The sequence below is a fragment of the Apiospora kogelbergensis genome (genome assembly GCF_038363985.1).
Source record: "Apiospora kogelbergensis strain CBS 113332 chromosome Unknown utg000005l_segment0_segment0, whole genome shotgun sequence".
NCBI lineage: Eukaryota > Fungi > Ascomycota > Sordariomycetes > Amphisphaeriales > Apiosporaceae > Apiospora > Apiospora kogelbergensis.
The window spans coordinates 1245506-1268505 of NW_027117422.1; the positions used below are offsets into that span (position 1 = coordinate 1245506).

At 52.3% G+C, this 23000-nt stretch overlaps 6 protein-coding genes across 6 annotated transcripts; 4 read left to right on the forward strand and 2 right to left on the reverse strand.

Moving 5' to 3' along the window:
- Window positions 1-185: 185 nt before the first annotated feature.
- On the reverse strand, window positions 186-4639 carry PG998_006988 (uncharacterized protein; the record flags this gene model as incomplete). Its single annotated transcript, XM_066873804.1, has 7 exons — window positions 186-469; window positions 552-1254; window positions 1308-3076; window positions 3126-3192; window positions 3244-3378; window positions 3481-4419; window positions 4511-4639. The coding sequence occupies 7 exons, from the start codon at window positions 4637-4639 to the stop codon at window positions 186-188; spliced, it is 4026 nt and encodes a 1341-aa protein (XP_066729749.1).
- Window positions 4640-7031: 2392 nt separating this feature from the next.
- On the forward strand, window positions 7032-8724 carry PG998_006989 (uncharacterized protein). The gene is made up of 5 exons (XM_066873805.1): window positions 7032-7208; window positions 7302-7381; window positions 7459-8193; window positions 8263-8582; window positions 8651-8724. The coding sequence occupies exons 1-5, from the start codon at window positions 7168-7170 to the stop codon at window positions 8699-8701; spliced, it is 1227 nt and encodes a 408-aa protein (XP_066729750.1). The 5' UTR covers window positions 7032-7167; the 3' UTR covers window positions 8702-8724.
- A 1345-nt stretch (window positions 8725-10069) lies between these two features.
- Window positions 10070-12020, forward strand: PG998_006990 (D-3-phosphoglycerate dehydrogenase 1; the record flags this gene model as incomplete). Its single annotated transcript, XM_066873806.1, has 4 exons — window positions 10070-10359; window positions 10775-11562; window positions 11624-11733; window positions 11808-12020. The coding sequence occupies 4 exons, from the start codon at window positions 10070-10072 to the stop codon at window positions 12018-12020; spliced, it is 1401 nt and encodes a 466-aa protein (XP_066729751.1).
- Window positions 12021-15164: 3144 nt separating this feature from the next.
- On the forward strand, window positions 15165-20345 carry PG998_006991 (myosin MYO2; the record flags this gene model as incomplete). The annotated part of the gene is made up of 7 exons (XM_066873807.1): window positions 15165-15303; window positions 15388-15519; window positions 15625-15814; window positions 15877-19732; window positions 19795-19868; window positions 19927-20141; window positions 20206-20345. The coding sequence occupies 7 exons, from the start codon at window positions 15165-15167 to the stop codon at window positions 20343-20345; spliced, it is 4746 nt and encodes a 1581-aa protein (XP_066729752.1).
- Window positions 20346-21286: 941 nt separating this feature from the next.
- Window positions 21287-21963, forward strand: PG998_006992 (P-loop containing nucleoside triphosphate hydrolase; the record flags this gene model as incomplete). The annotated part of the gene is made up of 3 exons (XM_066873808.1): window positions 21287-21472; window positions 21545-21690; window positions 21756-21963. 3 exons carry the CDS (start codon window positions 21287-21289, stop codon window positions 21961-21963), a joined length of 540 nt encoding a protein of 179 aa, XP_066729753.1.
- Window positions 21964-22197: 234 nt separating this feature from the next.
- On the reverse strand, window positions 22198-22971 carry PG998_006993 (uncharacterized protein; the record flags this gene model as incomplete). The annotated part of the gene is made up of 3 exons (XM_066873809.1): window positions 22198-22309; window positions 22414-22629; window positions 22718-22971. 3 exons carry the CDS (start codon window positions 22969-22971, stop codon window positions 22198-22200), a joined length of 582 nt encoding a protein of 193 aa, XP_066729754.1.
- Window positions 22972-23000: the final 29 nt, after the last annotated feature.

Below are 23000 nucleotides of genomic sequence, written 5' to 3' on the forward strand. Positions count from 1 at the left end.
CTGCGCCCTCCTTTCTGAGTGAAATACATCCGAACATTATGCGATAGTTTGAACACGAAGGATCCAGTACCAAGCAATGTACCACCTAATTGGTAAAAATACTTTGTACTTTATTCCCGAATCTATACAAATACAATGCATGAACAAGTATGTCAACTATTCGTGAGTAGCAGCATCGCGTTAATTTACATCTGCATCCTCTCCGCAATCACCTTGTACTCCTTCCTCTGCTTGGGCTTGTTCGAAAGCGCCAGCCTCGCCTTGCCCAGCGCCCTCGACAGCCGCGGGAAGATGTAGTTCTCCGATACCCACGCGAGGACGAAGTAAATTATGCCGAGGCCGATGAGCGTTGTCTTGAACGAGTAGCTCATCTTGGTCAGCTGCATGAGCTTGCGCAGCCAGTGGGCCGGCTCTAAGACCATGTAGGTAATAAGCACGAGAGCGGCTATGATCGTACCGACAAAAGGCCCTGTACGACAAATGCTCAGATTAGCAGCTGTGGTAAGATAGCCAGGGGGCACGAGAGCAAGAGAGGGGAGGGAAGGACTTACAATTCTTATGCATGGGCTGTCGGAATGGATATCCGGCACTCATGACCACTCCGATGAAGGTGTATTCGAAGCAAGATACGAGGAAAAGAGCAGTATTCTCGGAATTTTTGATGTTGGACTTCTCGTGGTGAATAATAGGAGGGATAAACCAAGGTTGCTCTCTCACTAATAGGAATGCCGCTGCTTGAATGGAAATGCAAATGAGAATCTGTCCCAGCAGGGGCGTTAGGACTTTCCGAGATACCAAATCCGCGGTCGGTCTTTTGCGGCTAAGGACTGGATAAGGGCCGGCCCAACCCATAAATATGGCAATTGGTAGAATAAGCAAGACGTCGATGAATAAGAATTGGAAATCTCCAAGATTCGACGCCGATGCATATAGAAAGCTGACAGACGTAAACTGGATGGACGAGTAGAGGCTCATAAACTTGAAACAGCTGAAGCTCGTGACAAGAGCAGCCCTTCCCTCTCGTATAACATCGGGCACGCATCGAATGTCAAAGACACGAGATGTGAAAGGCGCCGCCACCGATGCTTCAGCTTCCGAAAGCGAGATGCCTACATCGGCAGCTTTCAGCGCGCCACAGTCGTTTGCACCATCGCCGCAGAAACCGGCGCAATAGCCTATGCTTTGTAGTTTCTCGACCAGCTCGTGCTTCTCATCGGGCGACATCCTGGCGTAGATTTTACCTCGAAGAAGCATCTGGAACATGTTAGCAGTGCAGATACAGGGAAGTCAGTTAGGATTCCACCTACTCTTTGAAGCACGTCGGCTGGCGCGTAGTCGACTATCCATCGGAACGCATCGCCACTGATTGCCAACGAGTAGTTTTTCAAGTTTGTGATGTCATACGGCAGCGAAACATCCTGTTCTGGGGAAACCGGCAGCGGCAGCAGGGTACGATTATCCAACTTCAGATTACCATCATCGATGCTCTCCCACTGGATGTCGGCATTTGGGTCTTGGAAGTTTCCTTCGACACAATGAGGCACAAAGCAATGCGCAGCCCTGTCGACTAGCCCGCAATTCCGCGAGACGCTGATAGCCGTTAGAATGTTGTCGCCGGTAACCATGATCGAGCCAATATTTGATTGCGTGAGCTCCTTCAGTACAGCTGCCGTAGTAGGCTTCAGCTTATTTTCGAAGATGATAAACCCAACGAATTCCAGATCGCTCTCAGCTTGCTCTCGCTTCATCTTCTGTGTCTTAACCCATGATAGTTTCTTCAGATGTTTCGTAGCACAAGCGATGACTCTGTAGCCCTTGTGTGTATAGTGAGACAGTAGCTCTTCGTAGTCCGATGGGAATGTATCTGGCCGGCAAATCTCTTTCATGCATTCTGGGGCGCCCTTGACGTAAATGTCGACACTTTGTTGCCCAAAAGCACGAACCAACACGCTTGCTCTTCGTAGGTGAGAGACGAACTCGAAGGACTTCAAGACACCGAGCTCGATAGGGGCATTCTGGCCTTGGGCAGTTCCATAATCATCTGTGTCGTAGAGAGTAACGGGAGGCGGGCGTGCAACCGATGGCGACAGGCCTCCTTGATCCTCGTCCTCGTGGTCGCCGCCGCCATGGTGGCCCTCCTCGAAGGTCCACTTTGTGAATTCGAACATCTTCAAATCTAAGGGGTCGCCAACAAGTTCGCCATCGACGGATCGTAGCGAATGGCAAGTGGCCATGGTGAAAAGAGCTGCATGGTGTGTATCGTATCGGCTCTCATCGTTGACTCCAAAGTTTGCTCGTGGCACGAGTGATTCAGCCTTTGACACCACATCTTCGAACGAGTTGGTGGATCTTGACACGAGCCTCACTCCAAGCACGTCTAGCCCTTCCTCTGTAAGCGTACCTGTTTTGTCGAAACACATGACGTCGAGCTTTCCACCGACATTAACCCTCTGCGGGCTTATGCAGAAAATCTGTTTCTTCCGTAAACGGCTGAGCGCGAAGTTGGTGCCAATGGTAAGAGTTGCAGGGAGTGCTGGAGGAACCACAATAGTGATCAGGTCCAGGGCCCGAACGACAATGAGATGCCAAGCAACACCGAGGCGTAGGAAGTTGACAAATGATACAATAAACCCAAGGATCGCGATACACCCCATGACAGCTATGTACCGGAAAGAATCGCGGTAGAACTTGAAGCCAGACGGCTTCGGGAAGAGCATCGAACGAACCAACGAACCCTTCGTGGTATTGAACCCTGTGCGCACAACCATCGCAAGCGCCACCGCTTGATCGTCCCTCTCGTCTTGAGGCCGACGTACTCGAACGATCTTCGTCCCACAGAACAAGAAGTGACGTGCGACCTCAGACGAGATGGTAGAAGCTCCGAGTTTCATTTCACTGAGTGTCTCATCAGTGGCAGGTATCTTAGAGACAGGTATAGATTCTCCAGTAAGCATGCTCTCGTTCACGATGCAATCTCCGCTTAGGAGTAAACTGTCGGCAGGGAACTGCGTTAGGCTAGGATCGCTAATTTCGTAGACGTCCCCAGGCACCAAGTCGGAAGAGGTAACAGTCGTCCCTTAATCACATTAGCTTATGACTTTGCATTTCCCTTCGTTGCCACTTACAGAATCCGCTGCGAATGACTCGAACATCACATTCAAACCGGGAAATATCCCTCAATCTTTTCATTGTCTGTACTGTGTTAGCTATATGTTCAAGAGGGGTGGCTCCAGAGGTACTGACTGAGCGGGTTTCAATGAGGGTAGTCACAATGCTACCAGCCGACATGACGAAAATGCAAATCGCGTAGTAGTAGTACTCATCCAAAGACCAGAGGACCAAGCTGGCGATTTGGAAAATGTAGAATGGGTGGAATACCTGAACCAAGTTAGTACAAATGAGCTCGGTATAGCTGGATTTTCCATATGCAGTTGTCGGACTGCACATCTACCAGATGAGCAGGGGTGGGTATCTGCTTACCTCGTCCACTAGCAACTGAAAGATTGATTTTTGCTCGATGTCGATGATATTCGCGCCGAAGACATTTTCTCTTTCGTCTTTCTCGTCCGTGTCTAATCCAGCGCGGACAGCCCTTACTCTCTTCCAGTTCGGATCTTCCCAGCCAGTAGATACGACAAACTTGTCTTTCAGGGGGTGGAAGAAGAACCGCACGTATCGATATACCAAGACACGGAGCTCAGGAAGAATAGGATCGGCGTCGTCTTCGAGATACTGCGCATAGATCTTATCAGGGGCTCCAAAGACTGTCGACAGTGACCGATCGTAAAGCCTGGCGGAGACTGGCAGTACCGACATCTCGTTCCATTGGTTTTCCAAAACAACCCATTCGCACTCCCTCAGCGGACATGACTTTCCTATCAACTTCACCTGCCACCTCGGAATCCAGCGCAGTAACAGATATGCCAATCCGAACGTTGCAATGCAGAGGAAGATATACGCGGCGTATCCAACGCGACTCGTACGAAAACCGGCAATGACGATTGTCAGATCCTCATTCACCATATAGAGCTTTTGGCTGGCTCGTCCGTAGCCGCGACCGCTCGCTTCTGTACGTCCACTATCCGTTCGGAGCAGCCTAGAGTGCACTGAGTTCCTGGAATAGGTAGAAGATCGCCGGCGCATTGCATAATGCTCGTGGTCGAGAGCGGTTTCCAGCAGCCCTTCGGAGCTCGCCTCTTCTTCATCCTGGCCTAGACCAAAAGGGATGTCGTCAATATCGATAATGACCGAGCCATCGTCGTATACATGGGATTCTCTATCGTCTTCGTCGATTCGTAGGGCTTCTTCTTCTTCCTCGTTATAGTAGGCGAAACTCGTGGTGGAATCGGCACGTCCTCGTCTATGCGCAAAGGCTGAAATGCTGGAAGGTAGACTCTCTGCGATGGGGCCGGAGAACAGCTGCAAGAACGTGAGTTAGCCATTGTTGAGTATTGCAGCAACATAGAGCGCATTCCATTCTCCTTGGATATAAGGTATTGAAAAGTCGTACCTCATCTTGCGCCATTTCGACGTCCTCGAAAACACTCGAGCTGCTTTGGTTGGAGCTCATCCGGTAGAAGGGCGCACGCCCATTGGGCGGCTGGCCCCCATTGGGCTCTCTGTCTCGTTCGTCGTTCATTTTCGGATATGTCAGTTGCCCTCGAAGAAATCGCAATGCATTTTGCGGATTTTCCACAGTAGGTTGCGGGTAAGTTGAACGCGGATGCTCTCAGCGACAGGGTATATCGAGCCAGTCGAACCCGAGGCGACTGTGAAAATTGGCCTAACCTAGTCGAATCACACGCGAACTTGGCGATGACGATGCTGGTGGTACCTGCGTTACGGCTTAATACAGCACGATGGGCCGGCTATCACGCGGTTCGGTTCCTATCAATCAATACCCCAGGCCAGGCCAGGCCGTCGAAAATAAAATGTCAATAAGCTCGAAGCCCCCACCAGCGACGGGAGATAAGCACCACGCACCTGCTATCAGCGATAAGCGGAAACGGGTCACCTGTATCAACTTCACGTGTCGCATGGATGTTTGATCGTGTAAGTGAGGCACTGTGGGCAATGGACTGACTCGACTTGCTTGCTTTTATATCCCTCCCGTCTCTTGTAAATACAACAGACATGTACGCGATCGCACAAGAGCCCGATGTTGCTGTATGACACACACACACTCTCTCTCCCTCTCTCTCTCTTGCGATGTGAATATAGCCTGCTGGGGTGGCTTGTAGTGATCTGATATTATATCCTCATTCTCATCACCATCTGTGTGCTTATTCTCGAGATATATCAATGAGCCAATCATTTCCCAAGCTTCAAGTGCGGACGAGCTATGGGAAGCCTTGTGCCGTCGACTGCGAGTAACAGTTGGTCACCGCTGTTCTGCGAACAAAATTAAAGCATGTTGGTGGTGGAGCTGTTGCTGTATGTGCATCTAAACCCCCCATGCCTCGACATTCGCACATATCACTTGCGAACCGGCTCAACGGGATCAACACATGAACTGATTGGTCTCGAGGGTTGCGAATTGCTGCGACATTCACTCACTCATACACACTGCTCTGATCCGAGGATGGTACTCCGGCCCAAATGATAACGCATTTCCCCTTCTACCACGGATACTGTACTGGGAAATGTAAGCAACTCGGAGCCGTCCCCAGAGGCCGGGATACCCACTTGGGTATAGTGTCGACGGGTGCTTGGCTTCCTACCTCGTACCTAAACAACAGGCGTGCGGTTTTAGCTGACATATCGGCGGCCAAATTATCGGCGGCTCCAAAGTCCAGTCGGCATCATCAGCGACTCATTGACTTAGTATTGCATTTCATGACTGAGTGCAGAGACGATGGGCCAGAAAGATCCCGGAGGAAAAGCGACATATGTTATATGACCGCATATGTCTCTTATACCTCTTTTAGGTTCTCACGTATAGGACTGACACATATATACCCAGTAGGGCTATCATCCCATAGCCGCAGTTATCGGGAATCATGGCTCATCGACTGACTGCCTGGAAACTCATATATCTCACATTGACGGACATCCATTTGGCATATGCGCATGTATAAGCGGGCAGTGGCCTGCCGTATGTAGCCGATAATCATGTCTGTGACTTCGAAATTTTTAAGTTGACCCGATGACAAAGTTAGGCTTTGTACGTCGCACACGCAGATAAAACAGTCGTGATACTAATGCGCGATAGACGATACCAGCACCAGCTCTTTAGATACGTCAAGTTTGCTCAAACCATCTCCAAAGTGTGGGTTGGACGGGGATATTCCTGCTCCTTACATACTCGAGAGTGAGCCAAGTAGGTATGGATGGTAAGGTAGAGGGAGAAATTTTGCTTTTGGCTACCCACTTCTTCCCTAGGTAAGAGGGAATAAACAACTTGCTGCTTTGCGTGGAAGTACAGATACCGATACTGAGAGACGGCTTTGCAGCGCGGGAGGGATGGCTTGTCTCGGGGAGCAGGTAGAAGCACATCAGCGAGGCAGATTGAATATTCTGCCATCTGCTTCTGTAGGCCCTCGACTGCACTGCGACCACTAAAAACTGGAGTGGGCCACGCCTTCTGGCCTCCCCCACCTTCGCCCCAGTAGAATCTTTCATCAACCATTTGTCCCTCCTCAACCCATTCACCAACTTGGCCACTCATCGGGTCCCAAGGTCCAACAACTGACAACCTCTCCCAGCAAGTCTCCCAGCAACTCCAGTGACTCCCAAGCAACAAGGGCTTGGTTAGGTCTAGCTCGTCACTCTACTTGTCTACATGCTATGAACATTCTCACTCCAGCCCAAGGCCATTCGTCTTCACACACTAACTCCACCTGAACTTGGGACTTTGTTCCGCCCTCCAACTTTTTTTCCCTTCTCTTTCCAACTCCCAGATTCGACTCCTACATATTTGATCCCCATTGTCGCCTTTGAACCTGACAACTTGAATTTCCTGGGGTGTGTCTTAGACCTCGCACCGAACCTCGTGCCTGTCTTGTCTTGTTGTTGATCTGCGACCCCCCCTGCTGGTCCAGTCTAAAAAATCAACATCTACTTACCTAGCGACTGCTGCACGGTCTTGCAGTTACCGCTACCCAACCCAAATCTTCCCCAACCAAAAATCCCATTTTTGGTCCACGACACCGCAAATTCATAATCACAATGGCCGAGCCCATCAAGAACCGCCGGGACGTGACTGCGCCGTGAGTCCTTCCGAGCTACCTCTGCTTCAGCTATTATCTCGCGAGGCCTCTTATCGCCTCGAGATTGGAAACTGACGTTTTATGCCATTTCAGGACCCCGCAGAACACCCCCGCCAACAATGCACCTATCTCTTCCCACGCTCAACAGCCCGGCGTGGCCAGCATCAAGGAGGGTAAGTTCGATTGCTCTGCGCGACAGACTCGCTTAGTATAGTAGGATGAGGTCATTAACATTGTGTGTCTTTCGCAGATGACGCTGAGCGTGCGGCTGCCGCATCCATTTTCGCTCAGAACCCCGCCCTTGTCCAGATGATCCAGGGTCGCCTAGGTTCTCTGGTTGGCCGTTCGTCTGGCTACATCGAGTCGCTCCCCGCTCCTGTTCGCCGCCGTGTTGCTGGCTTGAAGGGCATCCAGAAGGAGCACTCCAAGTTGGAAGCCGAATTCCAAGAAGAGGTTCTCCAGCTGGAGAAGAAATACTTCGCCAAGTTCACTCCTCTCTACCAGAAGCGTGCCAAGATTGTCAACGGTGGTACTGAGCCTTCTGAGGAAGAAATCGCGGCTGGTGAGAAGGACGATGACGAGGAGGCTGAAGCCGACGCTGCCGACAAGCCCAAGGAGGAGGAGAAGTCTGCTGAGACCGCCGAGACTGCCGAGGTTGTCTCAGGTATCCCCGAGTTCTGGCTCTCTGCCATGAAGAACCAGATCTCGCTTGCTGAGATGATCACGGACCGTGACGAGGGTGCTCTCAAGCACCTGATCGACATCCGCATGGAATACCTCGACAAGCCCGGTTTCCGCCTCATCTTCGAGTTCGACGACAACAAGTTCTTCACAAACAAGACCATCACCAAGACCTACTTCTACCAGAACGAAAGTGGCTATGGCGGCGACTTCATCTACGATCACGCCGAGGGTGACAAGATCAACTGGAAGGAGGGTGAGGATTTGACTGTCCGGGTGGAGAGCAAGAAGCAACGCAACAAGAGTAAGCGGCATCACCAAAGATTGTTCAACATTTGCATTGAGTGGTGATACACAAGCTAACACTTTGTAGACACGAAGCAAACCCGCATTGTCAAGAAGACAGTTCCTACTGAGTCTTTCTTCAACTTCTTCTCCCCTCCCAAGGCTCCCACTGAGGACGACGATTCCGCCGCCTCGGACATCGAGGAGCGCCTCGAGCTGGACTACCAGCTCGGCGAGGATATCAAGGAGAAGCTGATTCCCCGCGCCATCGACTGGTTCACCGGCGAGGCCTTGGCCTTCGAGGAGCTGGACGATTTCGAGGAGAACGATTACGATGAGGAGGACGATGAGGATGATGACGATCTCAGCGACGACCGTGATGAGGATGAGGAGGAGTCGGAGGAAGATGTACGTTTCCGCTAACCACCCAGTTTACCCCCTTCGGAGCTTGACCACGCGGTGCTAATCAGCAACAGGACGATGGCGCGAAGCCTAACAAGGAAGCTGCCGAGTGCAAGCAGAGCTAAATAGCCTGCCCTTAATCGACTCTCCGTTCCGGCGTTTCGTTGCCGATAAATACAGGCCATGTGGTACGTTGTTGGCCATATTTGCTGTTGGCGTGCGCAATGGAAATGCGGTCATTGGGCTTCTGCCCACCGCCCCAATAATGCACATGATGCAGCGATTGCTTTCATGACGCTGCAAGACCATTCCTCCCAAAAATAGACTGGCATTCCCTCATGTTATAGGGCTGTTTCGGAAATCTCATTATGCGTTCACTGGTAGTTTACAGGTTTTTCCTTCTCACCCTATGAGATTTGGCCAGGCAGGCGGGTGAGGCTGGCGGATTAAAGTGAAAGAAGGGTGCAGTATAACGCTAATAGAGGAATGACTTCTGATATGGGTTCTCGGTTATGAACATGGAAAGGCATCAGCTCGAGGTCCGTTGAGGAATACCAGCTGGGAAAGATATGCCAATGAAACCTTCGGTCACCTGTCTCAGGGGAGAGCTGTACATGTATCTAGCGCAGGGCCTTCTAATTGTTACTCACGTTCGGAAAACAAACATGTGGTTAATGCTTGTCCATGCTTTTGAGGGTGGGCAGGTTATTCTTGTCAAACGAATCGCCAAGTACTCCTTAAGGGTGAAAGATATAGACTTCGGGATGGTGTGTGACCTAGTGTGCAGTGTAAGCACATTCACCTATGCACGGGTTTAATGAGTGAAGCTCTGCTCTGCTGCGCATACAGATGCTCAGTGACGAGCTGCTGCTTGGTAATCAGCTCCAAGATGGGAAACATTGTCGGACATAGCAAACAACCGTCGTCACTGTGGAATGGGCATTTTTGGTTTTAGGTTCAGTTCACTCACTAAGGTGGAAAATATGAGCGATGATGCAATCCGATAACCGGAGGCCAACATGGCAGGCCCCAGATTCCAGCGTCTCTGGATACTAGCGAACCACTAGAAAAGCGCCGCCGCACCAATAAAGAGGGCTGATTCATGTAATAATTCAGCGTCGAATTGCGTGTCCAGGCTGCGTTGGTGATCAGGTTCCAGGTGTTCCTCTGTCACTGTACTTCGGTTACACTCTACCTAACCACCTGTTTGCCCAAAAACTTTTCCACTGCCAAGGTCCCGCCGGCCGGCCCTGTGTTAGTTAAGTCGAACGACTACTGTGACTGACACTGACTGACTGCATTGATTCTTGGATGAGTCAAATAAATACTACCTACTACTTACCTTTACTTTTATTTATACACTGAACTTTCCACGCGATAGACCCGGATTACTTTCTCTAATAAGCTGAACTCGCCTCGATAACCTGGGTTTTCCTTCTCGACGAACCTAAATTCGTCCTTGTCTGTAGACCGAACGGCCATTTCTTCTTACCATGTCGCAACCCCAGAATATTGCGATCCCTACGCGGGAGGAGCGTCATAGTGTGTCAACCTCACCCAACGCAACTTTCCACACACCCTCGCTCGGCACGGGCAGTCTCGCGGCCATGCATTCGCAACAGAGCGCACCCAAGCCTCTCAAGCCGTTCAACACCCAGGATATCAAGATCCTGCTGCTGGAGAACGTGAACCAGAGCGGCCGCGATATCCTAACTGGTCAGGGCTACCAGGTTGAGGCTCTCAAGACCTCCCTGCCTGAGGACCAACTGATTGAGAAGATCAAGTAAGCCAATTGCCGCCCCCTCTTTCACCCTGCTTCTTCCGGCTCTTTGTTTTCGTTGGGGCTCCTACAACGAACTCATATAGCCCAATTCCTGAATTATTGGGCATCCACGATCGTCCACAAGAGCTATGGTATGAGTTGTTTGTGCAACGCTGCTGCTCCGTTCGGCTGTTCGGTCATGCTATTCCAGTGTACCGTGGGCATACTTTATACTGGGATATTAACAATTCAGGAATTGGGCTGTATGTGGATGGGGGCGACCCTCGCATAGACTTGAGTCCATGTACGAGCGTTGTGGGCTCGCTGCCTGCCCCTGAGCCACGAATCGCAATTTCGGCTTGCAACTCATGAAGAGCTAGAAGAGGCTATAGCCTCTTATTTATCTTACATGTTGATACTTATCAGATATCTCTAGGGACGTCCACGTCATTGGTATTCGATCCAAGACAAAGCTGACGGCAAAGGTGCTTGAGCATGCCAAGAACCTTCTTGTCGTCGGCTGTTTCTGCATCGGTACTAACCAAGTCAACCTGGACTATGCGGCAGACCATGGTATTGCTGTTTTCAACTCACCTTTTGCAAACTCCCGCAGTGTGGCCGAGTTGGTCATTGCCGAGATCATCACTCTCGCCCGCCAACTGGGTGATCGCTCAAATGAGATGCACCGTGGTACATGGAACAAAGTCAGCAACAAGTGCTGGGAAATCCGTGGTAAGACCCTGGGAATTGTCGGCTACGGCCACATCGGCTCTCAGCTGTCGGTATTGGCCGAGGCTATGGGTATGACGGTCATCTACTTCGATGTCCTGAGCTTGATGGGTCTGGGTACCGCCCGACAGGTCCCGACTTTGAACGACCTCTTGAACGAGGCCGACTTTGTCACCCTCCACGTGCCGGAATTGCCCGAGACGAAGAACATGATGTCGACGGCCCAGTTCGCCCAGATGAAGGACGGTGCTTACCTGATCAACGCCAGCCGCGGAACCGTTGTCGACATCCCCGCCCTCATCAACGCCTCGCGAAGCGGAAAGGTGGCTGGCGCTGCCCTGGACGTCTACCCCAACGAGCCGGCGGCCAACGGCGACTACTTCAACAGCGAGCTCAACTCCTGGGGCGAGGACCTCCGAAGCTTGAACAACATCATCCTCACACCTCACATCGGTGGTAGCACCGAGGAAGCCCAGCGGGCTATCGGCGCTGAAGGTAAGAAACCACCCCGCCGTCGAGGAGAAGTCTGATTTACTAATGTTGTTGTGATATATAGTCGGTGACGCTTTGGTTCGGTACATCAACCAGGGTATTACTATTGGCAGTGTCAACATGCCCGAAGTCAACCTGCGTTCTCTGACGCTTGACGAGCCTAACCATGCTCGGGTACGTTCATCTCTACTGCTACTTGCACATTTATTTCTTTTGACGCAACTACGGTTTTGCTAACTGCCGAGTAGATCATCTACATCCACAAGAATGTCCCAGGTGTCCTCCGCAAAGTTAACGAGGTCCTTGGCAACCATAACGTACCGAAGCAGACCAGTGACAGCAGAGGTGATGTCGCTTATCTACTTGCCGACGTTAGCGACGTGAGCAAGGACGACATCAAGGAGATCACAGAGTCCCTGGAAGCTTTGAGCTCACGTATCCTGGTCCGCGTCCTTTACTAAGATGGCGGAGCTTCGTCGAGTCTCATGTCGAGGCTCATACTAACGACACATATCATATGAAACGACCCCGAAAGATAATCCAGATACGCCTAATCTTAGGAGGACGAACTTCCATTCCCCGAACTGGAATTCATGCATATGCAACCTATGAATCTGAACGGTGTATGTAGGGGATAATAGAAGGCGAAGTTCAGATAAACATCAGGCCCGCCAACCCGGGGGCATTGTAACATTCAACAGATTCAGAAGGGTACGGGAACAGGCCATGGCTCGTGACCCGACTGGCAGGCAGTGGACAGGTTCAACAATAAGAAAAGGAGCGAGTTTCACTGGGGGAAATAAACAAAAGCGTCTATAGATTGCCGCATCAAGATGCATATTCAAGCCAAGCTCGAGCCATTACACCGCGTGAAGGTGCCAACACTACCCCTGCATGGATCTTCGGGACTGCATTGCCGCACTAACGGTTCTCCCCTCACGAGTTTCTCTAGAAGATTACCCTAATGATACTAGCACGAGTGAAAGCTTCACTGCCGGGGGATTGAGCAAGTCGTTACGTGCTGCCACGACGGCGACCTGCTGCAACCTGACCTGACCTGCTGACATAGCTAGAGACGACGTGGAATGCTGCTCCTATGTATTCTTGTCTGTCTAGGGTGTCTATAGGGGTCTCTGGGTCCCTGGGACGGTATGCCGTTGGTGGCAGACCCGGGAGGCTAGGCTGACGACGAGCACGGTGCTGTTGGAATAGAGAGCCACTTTGAAACATGGGCCAAAGCGGGCAGTTCTCCAGTATGAATCGTGTCTTGTTGAAGAGGCTCCACCCGCACACAGACACCAGGCAATATCGACCACCGGTGGGCAGAATTCCCCAGCTGCCTCTGCATATGTCGAGAAGCAGCTTGTTGCTCCCACTGTACGAAGTGATGCATTGCAAGCAAGGGCTTACATGTTCTGGTAAGTGCGTATGCAGTGACAGGTACGAGGAAGTTGGAAGCAGCAACACAAGCCACGTACGTGTGTATTTTGAGACATGCTTGTCCCTAAGTTGAGGGTTGAGGGTTGAGGGTAGATTTGTCGGTGTGGCGTGCGTACCTGCTTTTAGGAGGTGGGAGGTGTGGCAGGCATTGGATGGGCTGGCTGCTGGACACACGCACGCACTTGTACCACCATACCTCGGTAGGCTAATCCATCCATCCCCATCCCATCTTGGCCTTCACGACGAATCAAAATAGTACGACCCTGACAGCGACGTCGAAGGTTCGTCTGCTTTGGAATCGGGTGCGGCGACGGCTACAGTCACACAACATCGGATAATGTGCCATCTCAAAACAGCAACATGACTATCAAAGCCACGGCGCTTCTCCATGGGTGTTTAGGCCCTGCTGAAGTGAAGAGGGGGGATGCTCATACCGCTTGTATCGAAGAACCCTGGGTTTTTATTATTTTACGCAAGCAACAAGCAACAAGCAGCCAGAAAGATGGGTTCGCAAGCTTCTACCGTACCCCCGCCGGATACTTAGTTAGTTAGTGCTGGGTTGGAAAAGGCCACCGTCTCTTTGTTGTCCCCCAACCTCTCCTCTTCCGCCTCGGAAATCATCAGGCGGTCTAGATATCATCCCTCCCCTCCTCTCCCCCTCGGCAAGTAAACAAAGGGACGCTCCGCCAGCAAGGTACACCACACCCGGCATGCCCTTTCGTTCCCAATACTGTCGTCTATGGCAATTTGACCATGTGGGTTGGTGGTCCCCGGGGAGAGCGCATTTGCCTGCCCAACGATGCCGGCCGTGATATAACAGGACTATTATTTGCCAGTTGACTTCCGACTTCATGCGTTGCACGGTGTAGCTGCGTACTCGTCGGTATTGGCGGCGTTTGGTGTGTGCAAGTTGCAGATACTCCCCTGTTCCTCCCAGCCTAGCCGTCCGTTGTGCGTAGCAGTGTGTTATGATGTACATAGTATAGCACTGGCGTGCTCAATTAAGCATACCTGCAATCGATCACTTCTGTCCAGATCACTTCAGCCATCCTGGAGTTTCCGATTTGATTCAGCGGCCAGCCCCCCCAAGCGAAGCTAGCGAATAACACGATAACGTACCAGCCTCATACTTAACGAAACATAAGTGGCATACCATCCCATACGGCCCAACTGCAAGCCCACATGATGCATACCTCCTATGCAGACCGGCCAGTCAAAGGTATTCTCAAGCTTTCGAGACGGGCTCAGTGAGATATGCAGGTACTTTACTTTGCTGGCTCATTGCCACACACGCCATTCATGTTGCTGCAGGCGGTAGGCAGGCCGACACAGCATGCAGGCTCGGAAAATGACAGCTAACAAAAGCGCCAAAGCTGGCACTAGTGCTTGGGGGCCACGAGGGGGGCTCAGTGGACTTTTTAGGGGAGAGAGTCGAGTCAAGATGTTGAAGCACCGCAACTCCAACAGTAGCAGCCCATGTCAGTGTACTGTATAGACAAGTACACTCTCGTAGTGTAGTGCAATCCATCCACGAGCGGACCCTTTTTCTTTCCCAGGAGCGAGCCCCTGTCAGGGATTAAGGATCCCTATCCCATCCCAAGTGATTGCTTGCTCCAGCTGCTGCTGCTCCCTATCCCCAATTTCTGGCATAGCGCTTCCTATCATACATACAATAACTCCGTGTGTGAATGCCAGCATCGACACAACTCTACCTGTCCAACTTTTTTTCCACAGAGGGCGAAAAGAGAGACAGCAACGCGTATTTGTTGTCGAGACCTCAACATCTCACACCCACTCACTACCACCTCTCCCCAAGTCCAGAGCATCCCACTACGAGGGCTCTTTCCCCCCCCACCTCTACTACTGCCCTGCTTTCTCTTTGACAGCAAGCTGTAGACGCAGCTTCGTTTCACCATAGTACATAGTTTGCGTGTTCTTTCCGGGTTGTCCTCCAACCAAATCCTTAATCTCTACCCACGCGAATGTCTTCTACTCTGGCTGCTGCTGCTTAACGACTGGCACCGTACCATCGGCCTGCTTCCCCTCACTGAATTGACGCGATACGATTTCACGACGACCTTTCGTTACTCCCAACCTGCTGCCGAGGCCCTCTCCTTCTCCCCCGTACCTAATCCAGTCGACGACCGAGTCGAGCTGCCGACCTAATGTCGTCCAACTACGATGTCGGAACACGAGCCTGGCAACCCGATGCCACCGAGGGCTGGGTGGCTTCCGAGGTGGTCAACAAGCAAATCGACGGCAACAAGGTGACGCTGGTGTTCAAGCTTGAAAATGACGAGGTGCGTACGAGTCCGCGAGCACGCCGCAGACCGGTTCTTCCCAAAACGATGATGAGAGATAGAGACTGACCCGCGTGTGGCCCTGCAGGAGAAAAAGTCGAGCTCTCGCTGGAGGGCCTAGAGAGCGGCAAGGACCCGTTATTACCGCCATTGATGAATCCTACGATGCTTGAAGCCAGTGATGACTTGACGAACTTGTCCCATCTCAACGAACCCGCCGGTATGCTGCCCCTCCATAATCCTAGTATCCTTCAGTAGCATGGCAGAGCGCCAGCTGGGAAACATTGGCCATGTGGTTCCTTTGCTGACTTCTGCTCCCCTCCAGTTCTCCAAGCGATTCGGCTCCGATATATACAGAAGGAGATTTACACATACAGTGGTATCGTCCTCATAGCTTCAAATCCCTTCGCTAGGGTGGACTCTCTCTATGTCCCGGGTATGGTGCAGGTTTACGCTGGCAAGCAGAGAGCGACCCAGGCGCCGCATCTGTTTGCCATTGCTGAGGAGGCTTTTGCGTGAATACACCCGCTTTACGCCCCCCTTTCCAAAACGGTCCGGTTGACTGACAAATCTACAGGGACATGTTACGAGACAAGAAGAACCAGACCATTGTCGTCTCCGGAGAATCAGGAGCCGGAAAGACGGTCAGCGCAAAGTACATTATGCGGTATTTCGCTACCAGAGAATCCCCAGACAACCCAGGAGGCAAGTCAAAGAAGGGCGCCGAAGCCATGAGTGAGACGGAGGAGCAGATTTTGGCCACCAATCCTATCATGGAAGCCTTCGGTAACGCCAAAACGACACGAAACGACAACTCGTCCCGATTCGGAAAGTACATTGAGATTATGTTCGATGAGAACACCAACATTATCGGAGCTAAGATCCGCGTATACCTGCTCGAGCGCTCAAGATTGGTGTTCCAACCCCTGAAGGAGAGGAACTACCACATCTTCTACCAGCTTCTTGCTGGTGCCAGTGACGCTGAGCGAAAGGAGCTTAGCTTGCTGCCTGTTGATCAGTACGACTACATGAACCAGGGAGGTGCCCCTGTGATCGATGGCGTAGATGATAAGGCCGAGTTCGAGGCCACCAAGAAGTCTCTCACTACCATTGGAGTCGACGCCGGGCAACAGGAGGGTATCTTCAAGCTCTTGGCTGGTCTGTTGCACCTCGGTAACGTCAAGATTACTGCTTCGCGCAACGACAGTGTCCTGGCGCCGAATGAGCCGTCGTTGGAGATTGCCTGCAAGATCCTCGGCATCGATGCGACCAACTTCGCCAAATGGATTGTCAAGAAACAGCTCATTACTCGAGGAGAGAAGATCACGTCCAACCTCACGCAACAGCAAGCTATTGTCGTTCGAGACTCCGTCGCCAAGTACATCTACTCGAGCATGTTCGATTGGCTCGTTGAGGTCGTCAACAACAGTCTGGCCACGGAGGAAGTGATGAACAGAGTGGTCTCCTTCATTGGTGTCCTTGATATCTACGGTTTCGAGCATTTTGCCAAGAACTCGTTCGAGCAGTTCTGTATCAACTATGCCAACGAAAAGCTCCAGCAGGAGTTCAATGCCCACGTGTTCAAGCTGGAGCAGGAGGAGTACGTCAGGGAACAGATCGACTGGACCTTCATCGACTTTGCCGACAACCAGCCATGTATCGATCTGATCGAGAACAAGATGGGTATTCTGTCGCTCTTGGATGAAGAATCCCGTCTTCCCATGGGTTCAGATGAACAGTTCGTGACTAAGCTGCACAATAACTTCGCGGGCAGCGGCGACAAGCACAAGTTCTACAAGAAACCTCGATTTGGCAAATCCTCCTTCACTGTGTGTCATTACGCTGTGGATGTCACCTACGAATCCGAAGGCTTTATTGAGAAGAACAGAGACACTGTGCCGGATGAACACATGGAAGTTCTGCGAGCCAGTAGCAACAAGTTCCTGGGAGAGGTTCTCCAGGCTGCTGCTTCAGTTCGCGAGAAGGACCTGGCAGCGTCGACGTCGGTTGCTAAGCCTACTGCGGGTAGAAAGATCGGAGTTGCTGTTAACCGCAAGCCAACTCTCGGTGGTATCTTCCGTTCCTCGCTCATCGAGCTTATGAACACAATCAGCAACACCGATGTGCACTACATCCGTTGTATCAAGCCCAACGAGGCCAAGGCGGCCTGGGAATTTGATGGCCCCATGGTCCTCAGTCAGTTGAGGGCTTGTGGTGTCCTTGAGACAGTCCGCATTAGCTGTGCTGGTTACCCGACTCGATGGACTTACGAAGAGTTTGCGCTCCGTTACTACATGCTGGTCCCATCCACTCAGTGGACCGCCGAGATCCGCCAGATGGCGAACTCTATCTTGACCAAGGCCCTCGGTGAGAGCACCGGAAATGGGCAGGACAAGTACCAGTTGGGTCTGACCAAGATCTTCTTCCGCGCTGGTATGCTTGCGTTCATGGAGAACCTGCGAACCGAGCGCCTGAACTCTTGTGCCATCATGATCCAGAAGAACTTGAAGGCCAAGTACTACCGAACCAAATATCTCGAGGCGCGTAGCGCCATAATTCGTTTTCAGGCCCTCACCAGAGCCTACATCACCCGCCGGAAAGCTCAAGAGCTCCGAACTGTCAAAGCCGCCACGTCCATCCAACGAGTTTGGCGTGGGCAAAAGCAAAGGAAGAAGTACCTTCGCATCCGCAACAACGTCGTCCTCGCTCAAGCAGCGGCCAAGGGCTACCTTCGACGGAAAGAAATCATGGAAACCCGCGTAGGAAACGCGGTGCTCCTGATCCAGCGAGTCTGGCGACGGAGAATGCAGATGCGCGAGTGGAGAGATTACCGCCGAAAGGTGACTCTGATCCAGAGCAGGTGGCGCGGACGCATGGCCAGACAGGAGTACAAGAAGGTCCGCGAGGAGGCTCGCGATCTGAAGCAGATTTCGTACAAGCTGGAAAACAAGGTCGTCGAGTTGACGCAGTCCCTCGGAACCATGAAGAAGGAGAACAAGACGCTCATTGGCCAGGTCGAGAACTACGAGAACCAGATCAAGTCCTGGAAGAACCGTCACACCGCCCTGGAGACCCGGACCAAGGAGCTGCAGGCCGAAGCCAACCAGGCCGGTATTGCCGTCGCCAAGCTGCAGGCCATGGAGGAAGACATGAAGAAGCTGCAGCTCAACTACGACGAGTCCAACTCGAACGTCAAGCGAATGCAAGAGGAAGAGCGCGAGCTGAGGGAGTCCCTGAGGACTACCAACTCGGATCTCGAGCGAATACGCGAGGAGACGCAGGCTCACGAGAACGAGAAGCAAACCCTCCGACAGCAGCTCAACGAGCTTCAGGACCAGCTCGAGCTGGCCAGGCGCGCCGGACCTATCAACGGAGAGCTCATCAACGGCCACGCCGCTCCCCAACCTGCCAACGGCCTTATCAACCTGGTGTCGTCCAACTCCAAGAAGGCGACGAAGCGACGCAGTGTTGGCGAGGAGCCTCGGGGTATGGACCGCTTCAGTGCGGCCTTCAACCCGCGTCCCGTCTCTATGGCAGTCACGGGCGCCGGCCAGAGGCAGTACCAGCCCACCGGGTTCGTTCCCGGTGTCGACAGCATCGAGATGGAGCTGGAGAGCCTTCTGGCCGACGAGGATGGTCTGAACGAGGAGGTGACTATTGGCCTGATCCGCAACCTCAAGATCCCCTCTCCCAACAACAACCCCCCTCCTTCGGACAAGGAGGTCCTCTTCCCATCCTATCTCATTAACCTCGTTACTTCGGAGATGTGGAACAACGGCTTTGTCAAGGAGTCTGAGCGTTTCCTGGCCAACGTCATGCAGTCGATCCAACAGGAGGTGATGCAGCACGACGGCGACGAGGCCATCAACCCCGGCGCCTTCTGGCTGTCCAACGTTCACGAGATGCTCTCCTTCGTCTTCCTTGCCGAGGACTGGTACGAGGCTCAGAAGACGGACAACTATGAGTACGACCGCCTGCTCGAGATCGTCAAGCACGACCTGGAGAGCTTGGAATTCAACATCTACCACACCTGGATGAAGGTGCTGAAGAAGAAGCTCAGCAAGATGATCATTCCTGCCATCATCGAGTCCCAGTCCCTGCCCGGCTTTGTCACGAATGAAAGTAATAGATTCCTCGGCAAGCTGCTGCAGACGAACTCGCAGCCGGCCTACAGCATGGACAACCTGCTCAGCCTGCTGAACAACGTCTACCGGGCCATGAAGGCCTACTACCTCGAGGACACCATCATCCTCCAGACGGTGACTGAGCTACTCCGCCTGGTCGGTGTCACGGCATTCAACGATCTCCTGATGCGCCGCAACTTCCTGTCGTGGAAGCGTGGTCTCCAGATCAACTACAACATCACCCGTATCGAGGAGTGGTGCAAGAGCCACGACATGCCCGAGGGTACTCTGCAGCTCGAACACTTGATGGTAAGTCTTGCGCAACATCAATTCATGAACTTAACAGCAGCATACTGACAATGGCATTACAGCAAGCAACCAAGCTCCTGCAGCTCAAGAAGGCTACGCTGAACGATATCGAGATTATTCAAGACATCTGCTGGATGTGAGTATAGCCCTTTATTGGCCGTATAGACATATTTCGTTGCTAACCTTATCCACAGGCTGTCACCCAACCAAATCCAGAAACTCCTGAACCAGTACTTGGTCGCCGACTACGAGCAGCCTATTAACGGCGAGATCATGAAGGCGGTCGCTTCTCGTGTCACCGAGAAGAGCGACGTTCTCTTGCTGCAGGCCGTCGACATGGACGACTCGGGCCCGTACGAGATTGCCGAGCCTCGTGTCATTACGGCACTGGAGACATACACCCCATCTTGTGAGTATCCTCAATGACGACGCCCTTTGCACAAGAAGACGATATTGACTAACATGATTACCAGGGCTCCAAACCCCTAGGCTTAAGCGCTTGGCAGAGATTGTGTCTGCGCAGGCCATTGCCCAGCAGGAGAAGCTGGATGATGAGTACGAAGGTGATGGTGCGTTGACTGAAGACGTTGAGGGCGAGGCCGTTGAAGCATAGGAGCCCGGCACTCGAATCCCGCGTTTTTCGGTACCGCCGGCTATCTCGTTGCTGCTCCCGCCGTGACTACCAAGTCAATATGCTGTCCGTTAGCTGTTGTAGACGTGTGTAGTATTTATACATGCACAACTGGCTGCAATGGCTTCGGTGTTTTTTTTTGGGCAGGCATCCCACAGTCCGTCTCGCCATGCGAGACTGATGACGTGTTTACGCTAGCGATGAAGATGTCACTTGATGGATATCATGGGGGGTTGAATTAGACCAAGACTTTGCTCGGATTACAAAGGATGGCGTTTGTTGTTCGCTTGATTACACGATGCACGGGTGGAAACAAGACAAGGAAGGTGTGAGATAGGGTCAAACAAGCAGCAAGAGAGAAAGAGAGAAGGGAAAGGGGGAGAAAGAACTAAGGAGGGATATATGCATGTGTATCCAAGAAGGTCATGTAACATCGGGGACACAGGTGGATGTAGACAGACGACTGTACATGAAGTTATTGAGCATTGACGGAGATGAAAGCGAAGCATCTCGGGATTTTGAAGGCACATGAATGAACTGAACGATGGGTGTTGTTGTGTTGTTGGATATGTGACATCTTGGCCGTCACGAGGATACTTACTTACTGGAGGTGCCACGTGACCCCACTTAATCCAAGAAAGTGTATGGAGTTTTTGACATGTTCAAAAATCTTCACTTATAGACAAGTCTAGAACCGACTTTATCCCGGATTTATACTCAGCCCACCGTCTCTCTCTATCTCTCTCTCCCTCAGTTTTCGGATTGGATACCTGCAGTTGCGCCACCAATAGACTGTGCTTTTTTCTCCTTTCAGCACTTCTGAGACATACCTTGCCCACCTGAAAATTCGTGGTGTTGAGAGCAACCAGTGGGGCAAGTGTCGTTTGGATAAAGGGACGGAATAAGGGAGGATCAAACACAGGATGGCTCGCACCCAGCCCAACATCATCGTCACGGGCACGCCCGGCGTCGGCAAGACGACGCATTGCGAGATGTTGGCCGAGCGCACGGGGCTGCGCCACGTCTCGGTCAACCACATCGTCAAGGACAAGGAGTGCCACGAGGGGTGGGACGACGAGTTTGGGTGCTGGATCGTCGACGAGGACAAGGTAAGAAGGAGAAGGAGAAGAAGAAGAAGGGAAAAGACGATAGCGATCGATGACTAACCAACCGAAATGCAGCTCCTGGACGCCATGGAGGACGAGGCAAAGGCCGGCGGCTGCATCATAGACTGGCACGCGTGCGACCTATTCCCCGAGAGCTGGATCGATCTCGTCGTGGTGCTGCGGGTGGACTCCAGTACCCTGTACGATCGGTTGTCAGCGCGGTAAGTTTCGGGATTTCTTCCCATGTACAGGACTTTTCCCTCTAACATCCTCCTTTTCTTTCCAGAAAATACCCGGAGGCCAAGCTGCAGGAGAACTTGGACTCGGAGATCATGCAGGTCCTGCTCCAGGAGGCGCGCGACTCGTACGACGAGGAGATGGTCGTGGAGCTCCAGAGCAACACGTCCGACGAGATGGACAGCAACGTGGACAGAATCGAGCAGTGGCTCACGCAGTGGAGAAAGGACAACGCCGGAGAAGGCGCGGATGCTTGACTTGGTCGTCAAGGGGTGGCGGCTTTCTCTTAGAGGTAGAGATTGGGACTTTACTTGCATGAGGTTTACGGCGTTTACGATGGTGATCTGATCCGCGGGCACACTTTTGACGGCGGTCAGACGGCTTTTTTTCTACTTGTGATTTGAGAGAGGAAGATGATGATGAAGAATCTGGTCATGAATCTCTTTCGTGTCTTTTCATTTTACTTTTTGATTCGTGATATTCTATCATCTTTACTCTGGTTTCTTCTCCTCCATGCCCTCCTCGACCCAGGTTCGCACCTTGTCGAGCGCCCGGAAGCGATGCGAGATCTTGTTCTTGGCCGCAGGGTCCATCTCGGCGTAGCTGTGTGGGATATTAGAAAGAAAGAAAAGAAGAAGACGGGGAGAGTAGCGACAGGAGTCCTTCCTCCAGAAGAAAGAAGAAAGCAAGAAGAAGAAAAAACTTACGTCTCGCCCTCGTACTCAAAGATAGGATCCCAGCCGAAGTGGCCCGGCCCCCGCGCCGGGACGATCCTGCCCGGAGTCCGACCCTGGAACAGGATGGGCTCGTGGTCGGGCCCCTTGGAGAAGGCGAAGGTGCAGACGGCCTCGGCCGTCTTGTCCTCGTAAGCCGCGAGGAGGTTGTTCAGGCCTTCGTGGCCGATGCTCTTCATGAACCATTTTCTACCATTTTTTAGTATCAATATATATCAATATATCAATATTCAGGTGTGCACGTGACTGAAGAAAGTGAGTAGAGTTGGCCACTAACATGTAGACGCCCGGCAGACCGCCCAGGGCGTTGAAGCAGAGACAGGTATCCTCGACCAGCACGGGGCCTCCGACCTCGCGGGCGGCGACGCGGCACTTCTCGAGCGTCACGTCCTCGATCTCGCCCTGCAGCTCCGGCAGGTCGACGGCCTGGGAGCGGACGACGATGCCGGCCGGCTCCAGGATGGCCTTGACCTCGCGCAGCTTGTTGGCGTTGCCGGTGATGAAGTTGACCTCGGGGGAAGAAGCAGCCATGGCGATGGTGTGAAGGTGAAATTGGGGAT

What these genes read in the sequence shown, in the direction of transcription:
- PG998_006989 (XM_066873805.1), top strand. Translation starts at nt 7,168, where the DNA reads ATGGCCGAGCCCATCAAGAACCGCCGGGACGTGACTGCGCC. An exon ending in CGCCGGGACGTGACTGCGCC is followed by an intron (nt 7,209 to 7,301) that starts GTGAGTCCTTCC and finishes ATGCCATTTCAG; the next exon opens with GACCCCGCAGAACACCCCCG. An exon ending in CGTGGCCAGCATCAAGGAGG is followed by an intron (nt 7,382 to 7,458) that starts GTAAGTTCGATT and finishes TGTCTTTCGCAG; the next exon opens with ATGACGCTGAGCGTGCGGCT.